Genomic DNA, 14,204 nt, shown 5'->3' on the forward strand with positions numbered 1-14,204 from the left:
CATCTTCCCCAGAGCTCAGCATCGCAAGGACCCGAGACTTTCACACCACCTCCCTGTAGTTCCTGGCCTCCCCTGAAAGACCACCGTTTATTTCTCTGACCACACAGTTGCATTTTAAAACCTTAGAAGAGAAATGCAAGGAGTGGGAGAAGGAAGCAGTCTGACCACGTTGACTCAGCTCCATTCCTTCAGCAAGCTATATATATATTTATTTCGTATTCATTTGAACAGCAGAAAGTTTGGCAATAATGACAGCCTGGGAAGTATGCACTGTGTGTGTGCTTTTGACCCCTCCGGCTTGGCTCTCCCACACGATGTTCTGAAGACCCACCACTGTGCTGTTTTTAAGCAAAACAACAAATCAAAATTTGTCTCACTACGAGTCCCATTGGGATGCCCTCTGTCTGGCCATGCTAGGGACGTGTAACCCAAAGGGCAGGGCCAGTACCAAGCACTGGACTTCAAGGAGCCGCTGATGCATTTCAGCCAGCAGTCAGCAAATCAATGTCAACAAGGCTGTGTTCAGCTGTCAGGATGCTCTGCAATCCTTTCCCATTGTTCCCATTTCTTTATTTATTTGTTTTAACCCTTTTCTCAGCAAAAATTTACCAAGGCCAGATCTTCAGCTGGGGGCGACTCTGTGGGCACAAACTGTACTCAGCAGGTTTGTGTTTGCCAAGCTGTGTTTCCATCACTAAAACAAGTTATATGATTCCTAAAGTGGCTAAAATCAGACTTCTCAGGGTTCATTTTTGATAGACAGTTGTCTTTTATATGGCAGCATATTCCCTAGTAGCTTTACATTTTTGTTATTTACCTAATTACTTTCACCTTCTACTTTCAATAATGCATTTGACTGAGTATGTTGCAACTAATCACTGCTTCCTCCTTTGTACAGGAGCTTAAATAAAGCTTGTGGTGGGATTTTTTTCAAAAGGTCAGATGCTGGGGCTAGCTCCCCCATGGAAGTCAGTGAAACATTTTCTTCTGACTGGTGAGAAAAGGGTCAAAAACTGGGGGATGCTTTTGAGAAGGATATCCTTCTTCTCAGCATGTCAGCCCATTGAGCAGAATGGTACCGGGCCGACAAGCCCAACAGTGAAATTAACACCCTCTGCTCTCTGAGACAGGACCCGATCCCTGAATTGGGATTGCAGGGGAGCAAAGCCGGAGGAGAAGGCACAGACTGGCATTGCCGGTGTCCCAGCAAGGTTCGGCGAGGTGGGAACGGAGACTGCAGAGCGACAGCCCAGGTGGCTGAAACATCCAGGCTGTCGCACTGGTTCTTCGCCGAAACCACCTCGTAAATTCCCTGTGTACAAAAATATATCTATGGATCATGCCTTAAGGGGAAGGATGCGAACGGTGCTGGATGCAGCCGAGTGAAAGGCAGCACAGCTCCAACCCAACGCCGGGCTGTGGCGGCTGCCCAGGCCGTGGTGCTACGTGAAGGTGCGTGTGGGCCCGCGCGTGTGTGTGTGCACGCCTGGGTGTGCACGTAGCCACCCTACAGCTCTACACGGCCCCGCTACACGATCATGAACTGGCAGACGTACGGCAGCTGCTCCTTGCACCTCTTGTCAAACCACTTGCCCACCGCCGCCCCCGACAGGGCCGCGCAGTTTTCCAGCTTGCCGCCATCGGGCTGGGTGGTGATCTCGGTCTCCCAGTTCTTGTAGCGGATGGGGCCGCCCGTCATGTCGACCCACTTGCCCTCGGATGCCATGTCGTTGAGGCCCATCCAGATCTCTGCCTCGGCCCCGATGCTCTTGCGCATGTAGTCGTAGAGCGCGTCATTCTCCTCCCCGTTCTGCGGCGTGCCGAGCGTGCCACCCTGCGAGATGCAGTGCTCGCTGGCCTCGTGGTACGTCTTGCTCTCAGAGAACGCCAGGTAGCATTTTAGGTGAATTTTGGTGCCTTTCAGGCAGACTGGGGGGTGGCCGCACGGATGGGACAGAGAGAAAAGAAGGGAATTGGTTTTAAATTCGGCACTCATCTCTTGGGCAAGCTGTGGTGCTGCCACCTCACACTTATGTCCCATGTAAAAAGGATGCAGCCTCCACATTTGGAAACAGCCCCCCAAAAAGGACCTGGGGGTGCCCATGTCTCTGTCTCTCCTCGGTGTCCCCTCTCCCTGCCTGTTCTCTTCCCGAAATGGGGCTGTGCTTTCTCGCCTTGGGAGGCAATATTTGTCTCTGCTGGGGGCTGGAGTGTTTTGGAAAAAACAGCCTGCAATTCCAATTCAACCATCTTGATTATGCAAAATGTCTTTTTTTTTTTTTTTTTTAATGGGTTTTGATCAGAAGTGTTGCGCTTGCATAGCTTGAGGTCTTCAGAGGAAATATCTACTTGCCTCTGATTTTAATGTTAAGAGCAGTGATTTTTTTAAATTTTTAATCTTTAAACCCTGAGAGTGCAGGGTACTCTATCCAAACAATAGCTAATCAGAGCCATTCATTAATATCCAGACCAATTACATCTCAGTGAATGTGAGCCTGGATCTAAAGCCTTGATTTTGCTTGTGTTTCTTTCTTTTAGGGAGGAAATTCTCCCTAACTTGCATTTTTAGCACATCTCTGTAGCATGTTCTGCAAGTCCCTCTCCTACTGATGTCATGGAGTTTGCAGAGAATAAGCATGGAGCGGGGCTGGAAAATGAACATTTTGAGGCCATACTGTGTGTGTGTCACACGAGGCGTGGTGGGACCGACCCCTAGCGAGGTTCCCTGGGCAAGACCAGGGATGTACGAGGGATCAGGTAGCCATCTCACTGGGCTTCAGCCAAAAGACTGCAGCAAACAAAGAGTAAACTGTGTTTGACTGAAGTGCAAAATAATCTATTACCCATCCCACTGATTCATGGAGGGAAATGAACATCTGGCTTAGTGTCATGGAAATATCAATAGCTTTAGAAATGGGAAGCTCTAGCACATAAAGAAGGGGGCCATATGCTGCACAACTCATGTGATTAACTGCCTGAGGAGCTTCCTCTGCCTGGAGGAACTGCAACAAGGCCATGCATTGCTTTGATCCCCAACTCTCTCCCTGTGATGGACACCTCGTCATGGAGTACTTGGGCATCCCTTATCAAAATGCATGGAGCAATGGCAACAGCTTTACAAGCAGCTCCTCTCTCAAAGTGAAAGCCGTGCCTTCTTCAAGGAGTCCTTTACCTGTCTGAAGTGCTTGCTTTTCCTTCAGTAAAGCAACCTCCTGAGAGATGTTGTCAATCATGGCCTTCAGGTCTTCAATCATTTTGAGGCTTACACCATCTGTTGGAGAAATCAAGGGAGGAGCATAAACATCCACCGTGTCCCCCAGGGAGGCAGCTGAAGCTGTTCCTATAATCAACCCCCCCCCCCCATTTCCCTGCCTGCAGAGAAAGACAAACAAAAAGCATCCACAAAGCCAATATCTGTCCCCTAGCACACCCATCAGAGAGAATATTTGCTCGCTAGCCTGGTTGCACCATCAGCCCAGATTCCTACATTGGCAGGCACACCATCACAGCTGCCTCTGTCTCTGCCTCTGCCCTGGCTGGGGACAGGTACCAAAAAAAGAGCCAGAGCTGGTCTTCTGCTATGAGAAGATGCTTCGTTGGCTGAGGAGTTGGTTGTGGCCTCCTACCAAAGCCTGTGTCTTGCTATCTGTGTTGCCTCTGGCGTTGTAGATGCTCTTACCCAGCAGATCAAGTGCTACTAGGGGAACAATGAGATCACAGAGATACTTTCTTAAGAAAATGCCTCTTTTTATTAAATAATAGAGACTTCTGAAGACAACTTCCTCTTGGATGTAAAGGACAAAACCTTCTTTGCAACGAGGACCCTGCTTTCCTTGCAGCCTCCTCTGTAAAGCTACTCAGGCTCACACACTTTCCCTACCGCAAGATACCATGATGTCTCCTAAGACAAGAGATGTGAAGGAACTGAAAAAGCCTTTGGTAAGATTTTGCTAGCCTCGAACAGCGACCTGTGGCTTAGCACCAGCTAGTCATCAGACCCTGATTTCTCCTGCGTAGGAGCAGAAGGGCCAGTTATGGCATGGAGATGGGAGGTCAGACACCAGGGAATTTGTATCATTGGACTGTCACTGCTGCTCCTCAGCTGCTGCTGCTTCATCTCACCTGGTGTAAGCAGCTGGGAGTCAGAAGGATCAGGAGGAGGGCTTTAAGCTGCTTTACTCCTTGCTCAATTAACTTTAATGGGTCTGGTTAACCCTAAGGCACAAGCTATTATTTTGGTGCCTTTGACGAAAACACTTTGTGGGAAACAGCTAATTAATTAACGGTATTTTTCATCCATGTCTCTCTTGCAGCACAACAAATGTCCCCCAGGTTTAAGTAACATCCAAAGGCCACGGTGAGACACCCTTAGTGAGCCTTGGGGCAGCTCCAGCTGGGTTTGCTGTGCCAGTCTCATGCTGGAGGGCCCCTGGCACCCCAGGTGGACATATCTCCTTGATAACTACCCTGTCCTGCTCACTAACAGGTTTCCAAGTCATTGGCTTCCAAGTCATTCCTGCAGCAGCAACTTCACCTGGGGAGAAAATGGATCCAGCAACAATTTTTTATTTTTATTTTTTTTTGTGAAAAAGAGTTCATATTTCTGGCAACTCCTTTCTGCTGGTTGATTTGCACTTCAGCCAAAAAGCAAGTGTCATGGCTATATCAGCAAATACTGATATATATATATATATATATATATATATATAATTATTATTTTTGCCAGCAGTATTTTTCTGTGCATTTCTATTTCCTCAAGGCCAGAGAACCCCCACACAGGGCTTGTGTTGCTGGAAATATTCACAGGCATTTTCTGAGGTCCCTCCCTTACTATGAAGCTATGGGATCACATGAGGATTTGGGGCAGATTCAGGAGCCTGAATCAGTCTCTACCCACAGATTTAAGCATCTGGACTCCAAATAGCTTTAAAATACATGTGAGAGGTGCTCTTCCTGTGCCCTCATGGCCCCTGCTGTGGCCGTGATGAGGGGTCCCCAGCCTGGACCCCCAGAGGCATTGCCCCAGGCAGGGCTCAGGGGGAGTTTGCTGAACTGCTGTGGCTGGAAAAATTGCTGGGCAGCAATCTGAGGGGAGGGGGGAAACACAGGCAAAGCGAACGTGTTATTTCAGCATTTTCGAAATGCTGTGTTTTGGCTTTTTCACATTGAAATGGCACCATTTTTTTTTTCTGAAGTGGATCCAAATGCAAGCGATAATTACATCATGTAAAAAAAAGAAGAAGCCCAAGGAAAGAAAAGAGAAAAAGAGAACTGAAGAGGCTTGGCTCGAAGCATCGTTTTCTTTTCTAACACTTGTGGCTTGGCCCTGCAGATGAAAGAGCACGAACCCAACAAAATGCCTGACCCTGCGATGGCCTCCCCCTGCCCAACCCACCCTGGTGAAGGGCTGGGGACAGGGCTGGGGACAGGAGGGTGACATCCTGTCCTTGTCCTGGAGGTGGCGAGGGGCTGGGGGCCAAGAGGAGTCCCTCCAGGGATTGCAAGTGCTTTTTTCCCTCCTTCTGCACCCCCCTGGTGCTTTTCAAAATTGGAAATTCATTAACCCAGCAGTGCCGAGCCCTTCCAGTAAAGGCAGGGCACCTAACCCACCACAGGGCTGGATGCGGCCAGCCAAAAAATGCCAGGCTGGTGGGGATTCTTCTTTTCCCCACAGAAAACTTGACCTCTCCTTTGGTGAGAAATCAGGGGGAAAAAAATGCCTACAGCTGTTTCATATGGCTTGATTTCCAGGGGAAAAAAATTGTGGCCCCTCAAAAAAAGTGGTTTAGATTGGAGATGGTTTTTCCTGTCCAAGACGTGATTTTTCTCCCATCACTTGTTTTCTTTTTTGAGAGAAAAATAAGATTTCCCTAAGAAATGAGCCTCTCTTCTGGCACATCCCAGCAGTGCAATGCAGACAAATGCCCTGCACCGGTCTAGGAGGGCACTTGTGCTGCAGAAGGCAGGCGCAAGGCACCGCCGTGGGCTCGGCAGACACGGAGCGCTTTCATAGAAAGACCCGCTGGGAGAAAATGGAAAAGTTTCTCAAGGACAGGACCCGACAAAAATAGCCGCCGGGAGAGCGTGCGGGGCAGCCCGGCCAAACAAAATTCCTGGGATGCTTCCTCCTTGCTCTCGGGTCCGCTCCAAAGGGCAAAGCCAAGCGCAGGCGACTGCAGCCGGACCCAGCAGCGGGCAGGACCGCACGCCACGGGCTGCAGCATCAGCCTCCTGCTTACCTGCACTGTCCTCTGCGCTGTGCCACGGGGAGGAAGGACTCGAACTGCTTTAAAACAAAGAGCCCTGCTGCTGTTTTACGGGTGATACAGCGCTGCTTTTGCCTGCCTGCTCCCGGCTGCAAGTCTGCAGCAGCTGTCTGGCATCCAGCGCTTAATGTCTCCCCCCAAAAAATGAATGAGTGGAGGTAGGGGTTGGAGAAACGGAGATGTTAGTAAGGGGAAAGTCTGGGGAGAACCTTAGGACATGGGAAATAGGGTGCCCTACAATGCTCAAAACGAATATAGTCAGGGCAGCAACGTGCCCAAACCATTTCAGTATCCTTGCTCATTTACAGAGGGGCTACACAAGCACTTCTATGGAGGGTAGCAAAAAAGACACACGATTAGGTTTTAAATGCTTTTTTTAAAAGCTTCATCGCAGCACCCTTAAACAGCCAGGCTGATTGCATCCCCCCCCCGAGCCGGGCAGGGTCCCCGGGGCTCTGCTCACCTTTCTTGGCCGCCCCCGGCTTCTGCCGCCCCTTGCCGTTTTGCTGGCCGGAGACCTGGGCGAGGGAGACGAGGCAGAGGAGCAGGCAGGCTCCCCGCAGCACCATGCCGCTGCCGTCCGGAGCCGAGAGGAGCTGGAGTGAGGCTGCTCTGCCCCCGGACAGCCTGCTTAGCACCGGCTTTAATCAAAACTGTCTGGCCAAGAAAGAAGTCTCCAGGCTTCCAGCAGCCGCCCGGCCGCAGGGAGGGTTCAGGCGGCTCCGGCCAATGCTGAGAACGGCCCAGCCAGCTTTCCTTTCTCAGCCCGCCGCTTGTTTTTGTTATAAAACAAAACAAAATAAACCGAACGCGAAATACCACGAGCCTGCTGAGAGGCGACTCGGCTAAACATAAGGGAACGGCTGGGAATATGGCTGGGACGGTTTCCTAGGGGTTTCTGCACAGTGGCTGAGCTCACGTTTCAGTGATGGAGATGGCGACGTGAAGCACAAAAAATGGGGTTTGGGTGGCAGAGGGAACACAGCCCCTCTGTGGGGCTGCCCTCGAGGGGTGCTGCAAGTGCTTGAGCAGCCAGTTCCTGCCACGGTGCCACCCAAACCCCCCCAGGGAAGTTTTGGGCTTACCACCCTGTGAAGGGCTGCTGTGGACCCCCCAAATGATCACAACCAAACAGGGGCTGTAGGGCTTGCTTTTCTAGCTCACGGTAGCTTCTGTAACTTTATTTTTGAGCCCCTGTCCCAAAGGGGGATGCTGTGCCAGCACCCTTTTGGTACACGTGGCTGTGCCTTTGCTCCTACCCAGCTCCTGTGGTTCAGTCTGGAGCACGTCAGCCCCTATGTTTCTCCCCTCATCTCCCTCACAAGCTGTAGCATCAGTGCTTCTTCTCCTGGTGATTAAACAAAGGAATCCACACAAGTGTTTTTCCCACAGCTAACAAAAAAATAAAACCAAGCCAGCTCCCCTTGCTCGCCAGGCCAGGCAGCAGAGGCCGGCAATGGTGCAGGATAAGGAGGTGCTGGCTCTGTTCTGTGCCCTTGCTGGTGGCTTGATGCCTGGCATCGGGGACCTGCCTGGGGCTGACCTGGTTTCCAGCACCGCTGGTCTTTGTACCCATGTGGCTGGGGACAGAGCTCTGGGCTTTTGGATCTCAGTATTAACCCCTGTGTGCCACCACGGGGAGAGCTGCCGGCTCTGTCACTGCCTTTATTGCTTTTTTCCCCCCTCTGGTGATGCTCGCGCTGTTCAGAATCAAAATTTAAAGCTTCTCTTTTCACTTAAAAAGAATTGAATGAACCAGTGTAGATCACCCAAAGTGTCTCTTGGCCAGGTCTGCAAAAGCCCCGAGATGCTTGGTAAGGCTCAGGGGCTGTGAAACCCCAGCTGATGCTTCATACACACCGTGCTGGGGTCAAAAGGAGCACCTGGGGGTCTTCCCCGCAGCCACTCTCATGGTAGGTGACCAAATATGCTTTGAAATTTGTCTATTTACTCAGTTTGGGGAATGTTTAGTCTTCTAAACAACTGTGAGCTGTAACAGACAGATGGACTGTGCTTGATTTTGGGTGGTGGGAGCGTGGCTCACAGAAGGATGTTTTGTCCTTGCAGGGTCCCAGGTGACTTGAGAGCAACCTAAACCCAAATCCCTGCCTGATTTTTCGGGTACTGCAGTTACAGCACAAGCACGAACAGGATTCTCTGAGTGAGTGGAAGAAATTCGAGTGAGGAGATGAGAGGGAGCACAGACACTGAGGAGAACAAAGCGCGCTCTGTATCCATCATTACCCTTAAATCCTTTCTGAAGAGCGAAGGCAAGATGCTGCCCAGCACGCTGCGAACCGCTGGAGCTGCTTGAGCACAGAAGGCCTGAGATAAACAGGGGTGTGCCTGGAAAAAGAGCTGCTGCGGATTTAGCTTGGCTACAGCCGTGTTACACTGCCTAGTGCTTGTGCTGAATAAGCAGAACCCTGCCCTGACATCCTACCTGAGCAGAGCTCAGCCCCAGTCCAAATTTCAAAGCCAAGGAAGTGGGTTTGGTTTGCATTCCCTGTCACCACACACACGCAGCCCTACTCAGACTTAAGCAGGAGAACAAATATTTGGGGGGATTTGCCGTCCTCGCTCCTGTACTACCCCGAAGCAGGATGGAGCCCGACACCTACGCACACATGCAAGTTCCCCTCCCTTGACACTCAAGCAGCCTCTCTCTATCCAAAAGTACTTTTGGTCGGCTCAGCACCTCCTGGTTTTCCTTGGCTCCAGGTTTGCTCGCTTGTCATTTCTGTGATTAATGTCCTGTCACATGGGGGAAAACTGACTCGCTCTGTGCTGCGTCCTCTGAAACAGACAACTCTGATGCGGGGGCACCTGCACCCTAACAGCAGGGTTTTGGGTGGCTGTGTTTTCCAAAAGGAGGCATTTGCTAGCTCTGTAGCCTGCTTATATAGACTGAAAAAATAAATGCTTGGCCCCGTAAACCTCCTAAGCCCATAGGAACTCACCCAACAGGACCGAGCTGCTGCGCTGCTGCAACAGGTCCAGAACAGGGGATGCTTTTGGGGAAGGGATGTGTAAAAAGCCAGAGAGGCCCTGCCTCGACCACATTCCCACCCTGTCTGGGCTTCTGCTGAAGCCAGGGGCCATGGTCCAGCTGGGTGACACGGGTATCAGTGGTCTTCTGTGTGCTGGCACTTCAGCCACACGTCCTGCTTTTGGATCTGTCTGACTCACACAAGTTGTGTAAGCGAGGCGTGGGAGGTGAGTAGAGGTAATGCTTCTCATGGGATGAACTAATATAACCGGGAGACATCGGTGAGGTTTTGGCCACTGGAACCTTTCCCCTGGGGGGCTGAAGGAGAAGCAGCAAAGTCCAGAGGTGAAGAGCAGCAGCTGGGAGCTTCATTAGGCCCAGCCGAGGGAAGGGAGCGGGGGCATGGGGAAAGAGAGGCAGGTAACTCATAGCAGGGCTCACAAGAGTGAGGAAGGTGACGACATGCCAAGAAACCAATTTTTTTTGTTCACAATTAAAAATAAAAATCTGTAAAGCTATGAATTTTCCAGTAAAAGCACTTTGCTCCCTTATTTCAAGCCAGGTCTCCCAGTCAGACAGACAGCAGCTCCTGTCAGCTGTAAGGAAACTGGTCTGAGGTGAAAAAAAAGAGGGTAAAAGAAAGCACGCCGAGGGAACCTGTCCCAGGGCTGCGGGGAGGTGAGGAGAAGCAGTCAGAAAAGTTGACGTGGCTCTGGGAAACCCAGCGAGCAGGCTGGGATGCTGGGCTTGGAGGGATTTCAGTTCGCAAAACAGTGCTTGGAAAAGGCCCATGGAAGGAAGCTGGATGCTCCTGGCAGTGATGCAGAGCTGTGGTGTCGTGCCCGGCTGGGCAAGGAAACGGGCAGTGAGATCAGAGGTGGTTTTAATTCAGCTCCTAGGAAAGGAGCAGGGATTGCCAAGGCAAGAAGCGGGCGAGCACCGCCACACAATGGCTGGGAGGCGGGAGGGTGGGCTGGGGAAGGGAGCAGGTTTCACACGGTTATCCTCAAGGTGGGCAATTCCCAGCCTGGGATTTTCAAGGCTAAGACATCATTTCAAAGCAGCCTCAAAGGAACAGGAGAGAAGCAGCGGTGGACAGTAAAAAAAAATGCCCTGAGGACATAGGGATAACAGGAGAAAGTCTCCGGTGGTGGCCACCTCGTGAACTCGTGCTGGCATCGCTCCTGCTTTCCACCGGCACAAACAACATCAGAACAGGTTGAAATGGAAAGCGCTGAGTCTATGGATCATTGTTTGTAAGACCAATGGAGAAGGAACGCGATAATGGTTCAGGAAAGGGTGGTTTTCACGAGGACAATGATGGGGAAAATCAGGGAGTCAGCACTTTGCCAAAATGTTCTCCCTAGCACCAACACTAGGAAACTGGCCCTGAGCCTGGGGAGGGCGCTTCCCCATCCCATGCCACAGCAGGCATGGCTCGCTTCCCTACCCTGTGCTCGCCAAGGGTCACAGGGCAGAAGGATCTGTGCAAAAAGGCATCCTCGGGCCTTAAACTGAAGTGTTTAAACCAAAGATGGAGAGCTTGAGTGCCAGCAGCTGCTCAAAATGCCCTCCTTTCCAGCAGGAGCAGCACTGAAGGAGTTACCCTGCCTTCTGCCTGGAGCACGCAGACCCCACAGGGCTAGGGGCAGGCCTGTTTGTCTTCACTGCTTTTATTTTCTGCCCATCATCCATGCCCCAAAATCTGACCGGCCTCAGCAACTGTGATCTTTGGAGTGTAAATCAGGGAGGCTGGAGCTGATCTGCGAGTGCTGTGACGAGAACTTGGGTGCCTGCATCGCTGGTCCCACTCGCATCTGGGGAGCAGGATGACAACGGAGATGTTTATGGAGCTCGTCGGATAACCTCAGCCTTATTAAAGCGTTCCAGTGGATAAAATTCAGGCTGAAGCCATCACCGGGGAGTCATTAACAGCAGCACGCCCATGAGCCAAGTGCTGTTGTGCAGGAACAGCAAAAAACACGTTAGCAGGCAGCGAGAAAGGCAGCTCATTAAAGAAAGAGCGGAGGGACCGCGGTGTCCCTGCAGAGGTTGGTGCCCAAGTGCCCGGCCTTTAGCCTGGCCTTGTGCTATTTGCAGCTCCACGAAACGCACGGGAGCTGCTGGTGGCTGGGAAATCAGGCTGCTGGGACCTAAACCCCCTGCTGTCCTTGCAAAATGTTGGCTGCTCGGGTTCCCCAGGCTCTGCTGGGTGGCACCCCGACGGCAAGCACGGATCAGAGGAACACGAGCAGCAAACTCAGCCACAGCTGCTGACAGCCCAGCCCTCTTCTGCCTCCAGAAGAGGTCCCTGTCAGGCCTTTGGGATACCCAGGGGAGGTGGGGGGACACGAAAAACCCAAGCTAAAGAAAAGGTGAACTGCAGCTGGGTGCTTTTTGGGCAACACGAGCAGAAACCTAGTGGGAGTAACCATCTCCAGCAGGCAGCTTTCAGCTTCTCGACCCTCCCAGCAGAAGCGATTAATCCCTGGGACAAACACGGAGCTATCCTGCTCCACAGATGTTTCCTCTTAGTCCGACTGGACGCAAGTCAATGAAAACGTGGCAATATCTGCACAGCAACACATGGAACTTTCCACCAGCCCGAAGGGGAACAGGAGCAGGCTCGGCTGAAGCCTTTATGAAAAATCTCCGACTGCTATTTTTGTTTGGGGTGGAAGGGAGGAGTTAAAAAGAGAGCTAAGAAAATAGAAACGGGCAGCAGAGGCCTTTGCATGCCTGAGAACCGCAGTCTCAGAGATTTCTTGGCAGATGTTGCACCAACTGGGAGAGCTGCGGGCCCTTTTACCCCTATCTGCGCTTTGTTTATCCATCTGGGACAGGAGTTGGTAGCAGCAAGCCTCCAGGGGCAGCTGAGACAGAGCAGCAGCTGTGCAATATTTCTGGCTGGGCTCCCTATTTACATCCCAGGGGTAGGAGCAACCCCGGGCTGAACTGGGGTCACTCTCCACCCCGCTGCTTTTCGGTGTCATCATTAGGTGGGACGCAGGGAGCTTGTGGAGAGAGGAGGAGCCTTTGAAGCCCCCAGTTCTGTGCCTGCTTACACACCTACAGAACCACAGGGAGGAGGACACGTGGCTGGAGGACATGTGCACCACGTTAGTTTACACCAACACTCTCAGAAAGGGCTTGGAAGGATTTTATGACCGAGGCAGGCATTTTGGCACACACGCCTGCTCCACGGGTCTCCCTGCTGTGGATGCAGACACGGATGCTCAGGTAGCAAGAGTTTGCTTTTAGGTACATGGGCACAAAGCCCAGATCTCAGACAAGCTTTGAGTATTTGCTTTCCCTGCTAAGAAGTGGGTCAGTCAACACACCTGAAACACGGCGAGGTGAAGTTTCTTGTCTCTTTTTTCCCCAGCTCCCATAGCCATCCATTTAAAGTGAAAAAGACCTGGAGAGGGGAGCAGGAAGCATCCTGCCACCGCCAGGAGAGCCCCACTATCATCAGTAATTTGCAAAAAGGTTGAAGTTCCCCCAGCTGGAAGGCTACCTAGGCAGAAACTATTACTACCGTGTTACAAAATTCACCCTGGAAATAACTCTAGGCAGCCTTCTGGTACCAAATCAGAAATCTATAATAAACCAAGCAACAGTTATTGAGGGAACAGCTGTGGTTTAAGACTTGCAATCCTCATATAGATTAACCATTTTCTGAAACATTAAACAATACACAACTAAACAAAAACTACCTGTGATATGTTTAAGGTACTGTAAATGTTAGTTTTCCCTTTGGTTTTCTTTCTTTCTGCCTTCTTAGAAGAATTTTATGACCTGAAGGAATTTTAGTACCTGAAGTACATCATGTATTTTAATGTGAGCATGATTGCTTTTTCCTATGTCTACAGCTCTCCTTTGGGAAAACCCTTGCCCTCCTCCCCACCAAACACACACCAGTCAAGAGATGTTATTTATCTGGCATCAGGAAATGAGAACAGAATACTGAACAACCACTGTTTGATTAAGAGGTAAAGGATTCCTGGATTATTATTGTAGCTTTTCCTGCAGCTTCCCCAATCTGATGCTTCTTCCTGTCCTGCAGGATAAACAGCTCTTGCTCTTTGCTGCACCAGCCAACTGATGCAGGTATCCACGGCTTGGAAGACCTGGTGATACAACTTGATTGCATCGTATCTGGCATCTTCTCCTGTCTTTTTCAGCTGTGATGAAATCCATTTCCAAACTCAGTGGAAGAGTAGAAGGACAAGGGTTCTCCTCTTGTTTGAACCTCTACAACTGTCTCCGTGCTCATTCCTGCTCCACTCCAGCAAAGCCAAGACCTGCACTCTCTCAGCTGTCTCTTCGGTTATTACAGAGTAAGACCTAGCAGGACAATGGTGGAAGCGAGGCTTTAGTCCCGTGGCACTGCTGCGCAGCACAGCATGTAAAGGACCTTTACTGACAGCCATTACTCTTCCAGCTGAACTACCCAACTCAGCAAAATTAACTTATTCTCCCTTCTACCCTAGTCATGCCCCTTCTCCTCCGCCACTGTAAGAGGTTTCAGCGAGGCTACTCTATCTGTTGGCAAAAAGGACAGAGCTCCATTAAACAAAGACATTTTGGTTTAAAATATGATTTAGAAACTTGGGACCATGTTGTATTTGTAGTAAAATTTAACTGCATTTTATTCGAAGTAAAATAATTTGAAGGAAGGCTTCCAGTGAGTGCTGCTTTCTTCTCCCATTAAGAAGAATTAACTGGATGATGAACAAAAATGTCTTAGGGACCCAAAATCTGGCTTGTGCTGTACCGAGGGCTCCCCCATATATGTTCTAAAGGACAGCAGCTGGGCTGCAGAAGTGGAACAAGTGCAAACAGAATTAAGTGGAACCCACCCCCGTCACTCTTGAAAACAGACTTGAACACTTCCCAGGCAATTCCATCAATTGCTGCTGGTGTGCCTCCTAGGTGCAGACGGTTAC

The 14,204-nt window shown here is 50.7% G+C and overlaps 1 protein-coding gene across 1 annotated transcript; it reads right to left on the reverse strand.

Moving 5' to 3' along the window:
- Positions 1-247: 247 nt before the first annotated feature.
- On the reverse strand, positions 248-6,835 carry CLEC3B (C-type lectin domain family 3 member B; the record flags this gene model as incomplete). The annotated part of the gene is made up of 3 exons (XM_084281547.1): positions 248-1,929; positions 3,173-3,271; positions 6,730-6,835. The coding sequence occupies 3 exons, from the start codon at positions 6,833-6,835 to the stop codon at positions 1,529-1,531; spliced, it is 606 nt and encodes a 201-aa protein (XP_084137673.1). The 3' UTR covers positions 248-1,528.
- Between the last annotated feature and the right edge of the window lie 7,369 nt (positions 6,836-14,204).

Source organism: Netta rufina (assembly GCF_964035555.1).
Source record: "Netta rufina genome assembly, chromosome: 2".
NCBI lineage: Eukaryota > Metazoa > Chordata > Aves > Anseriformes > Anatidae > Netta > Netta rufina.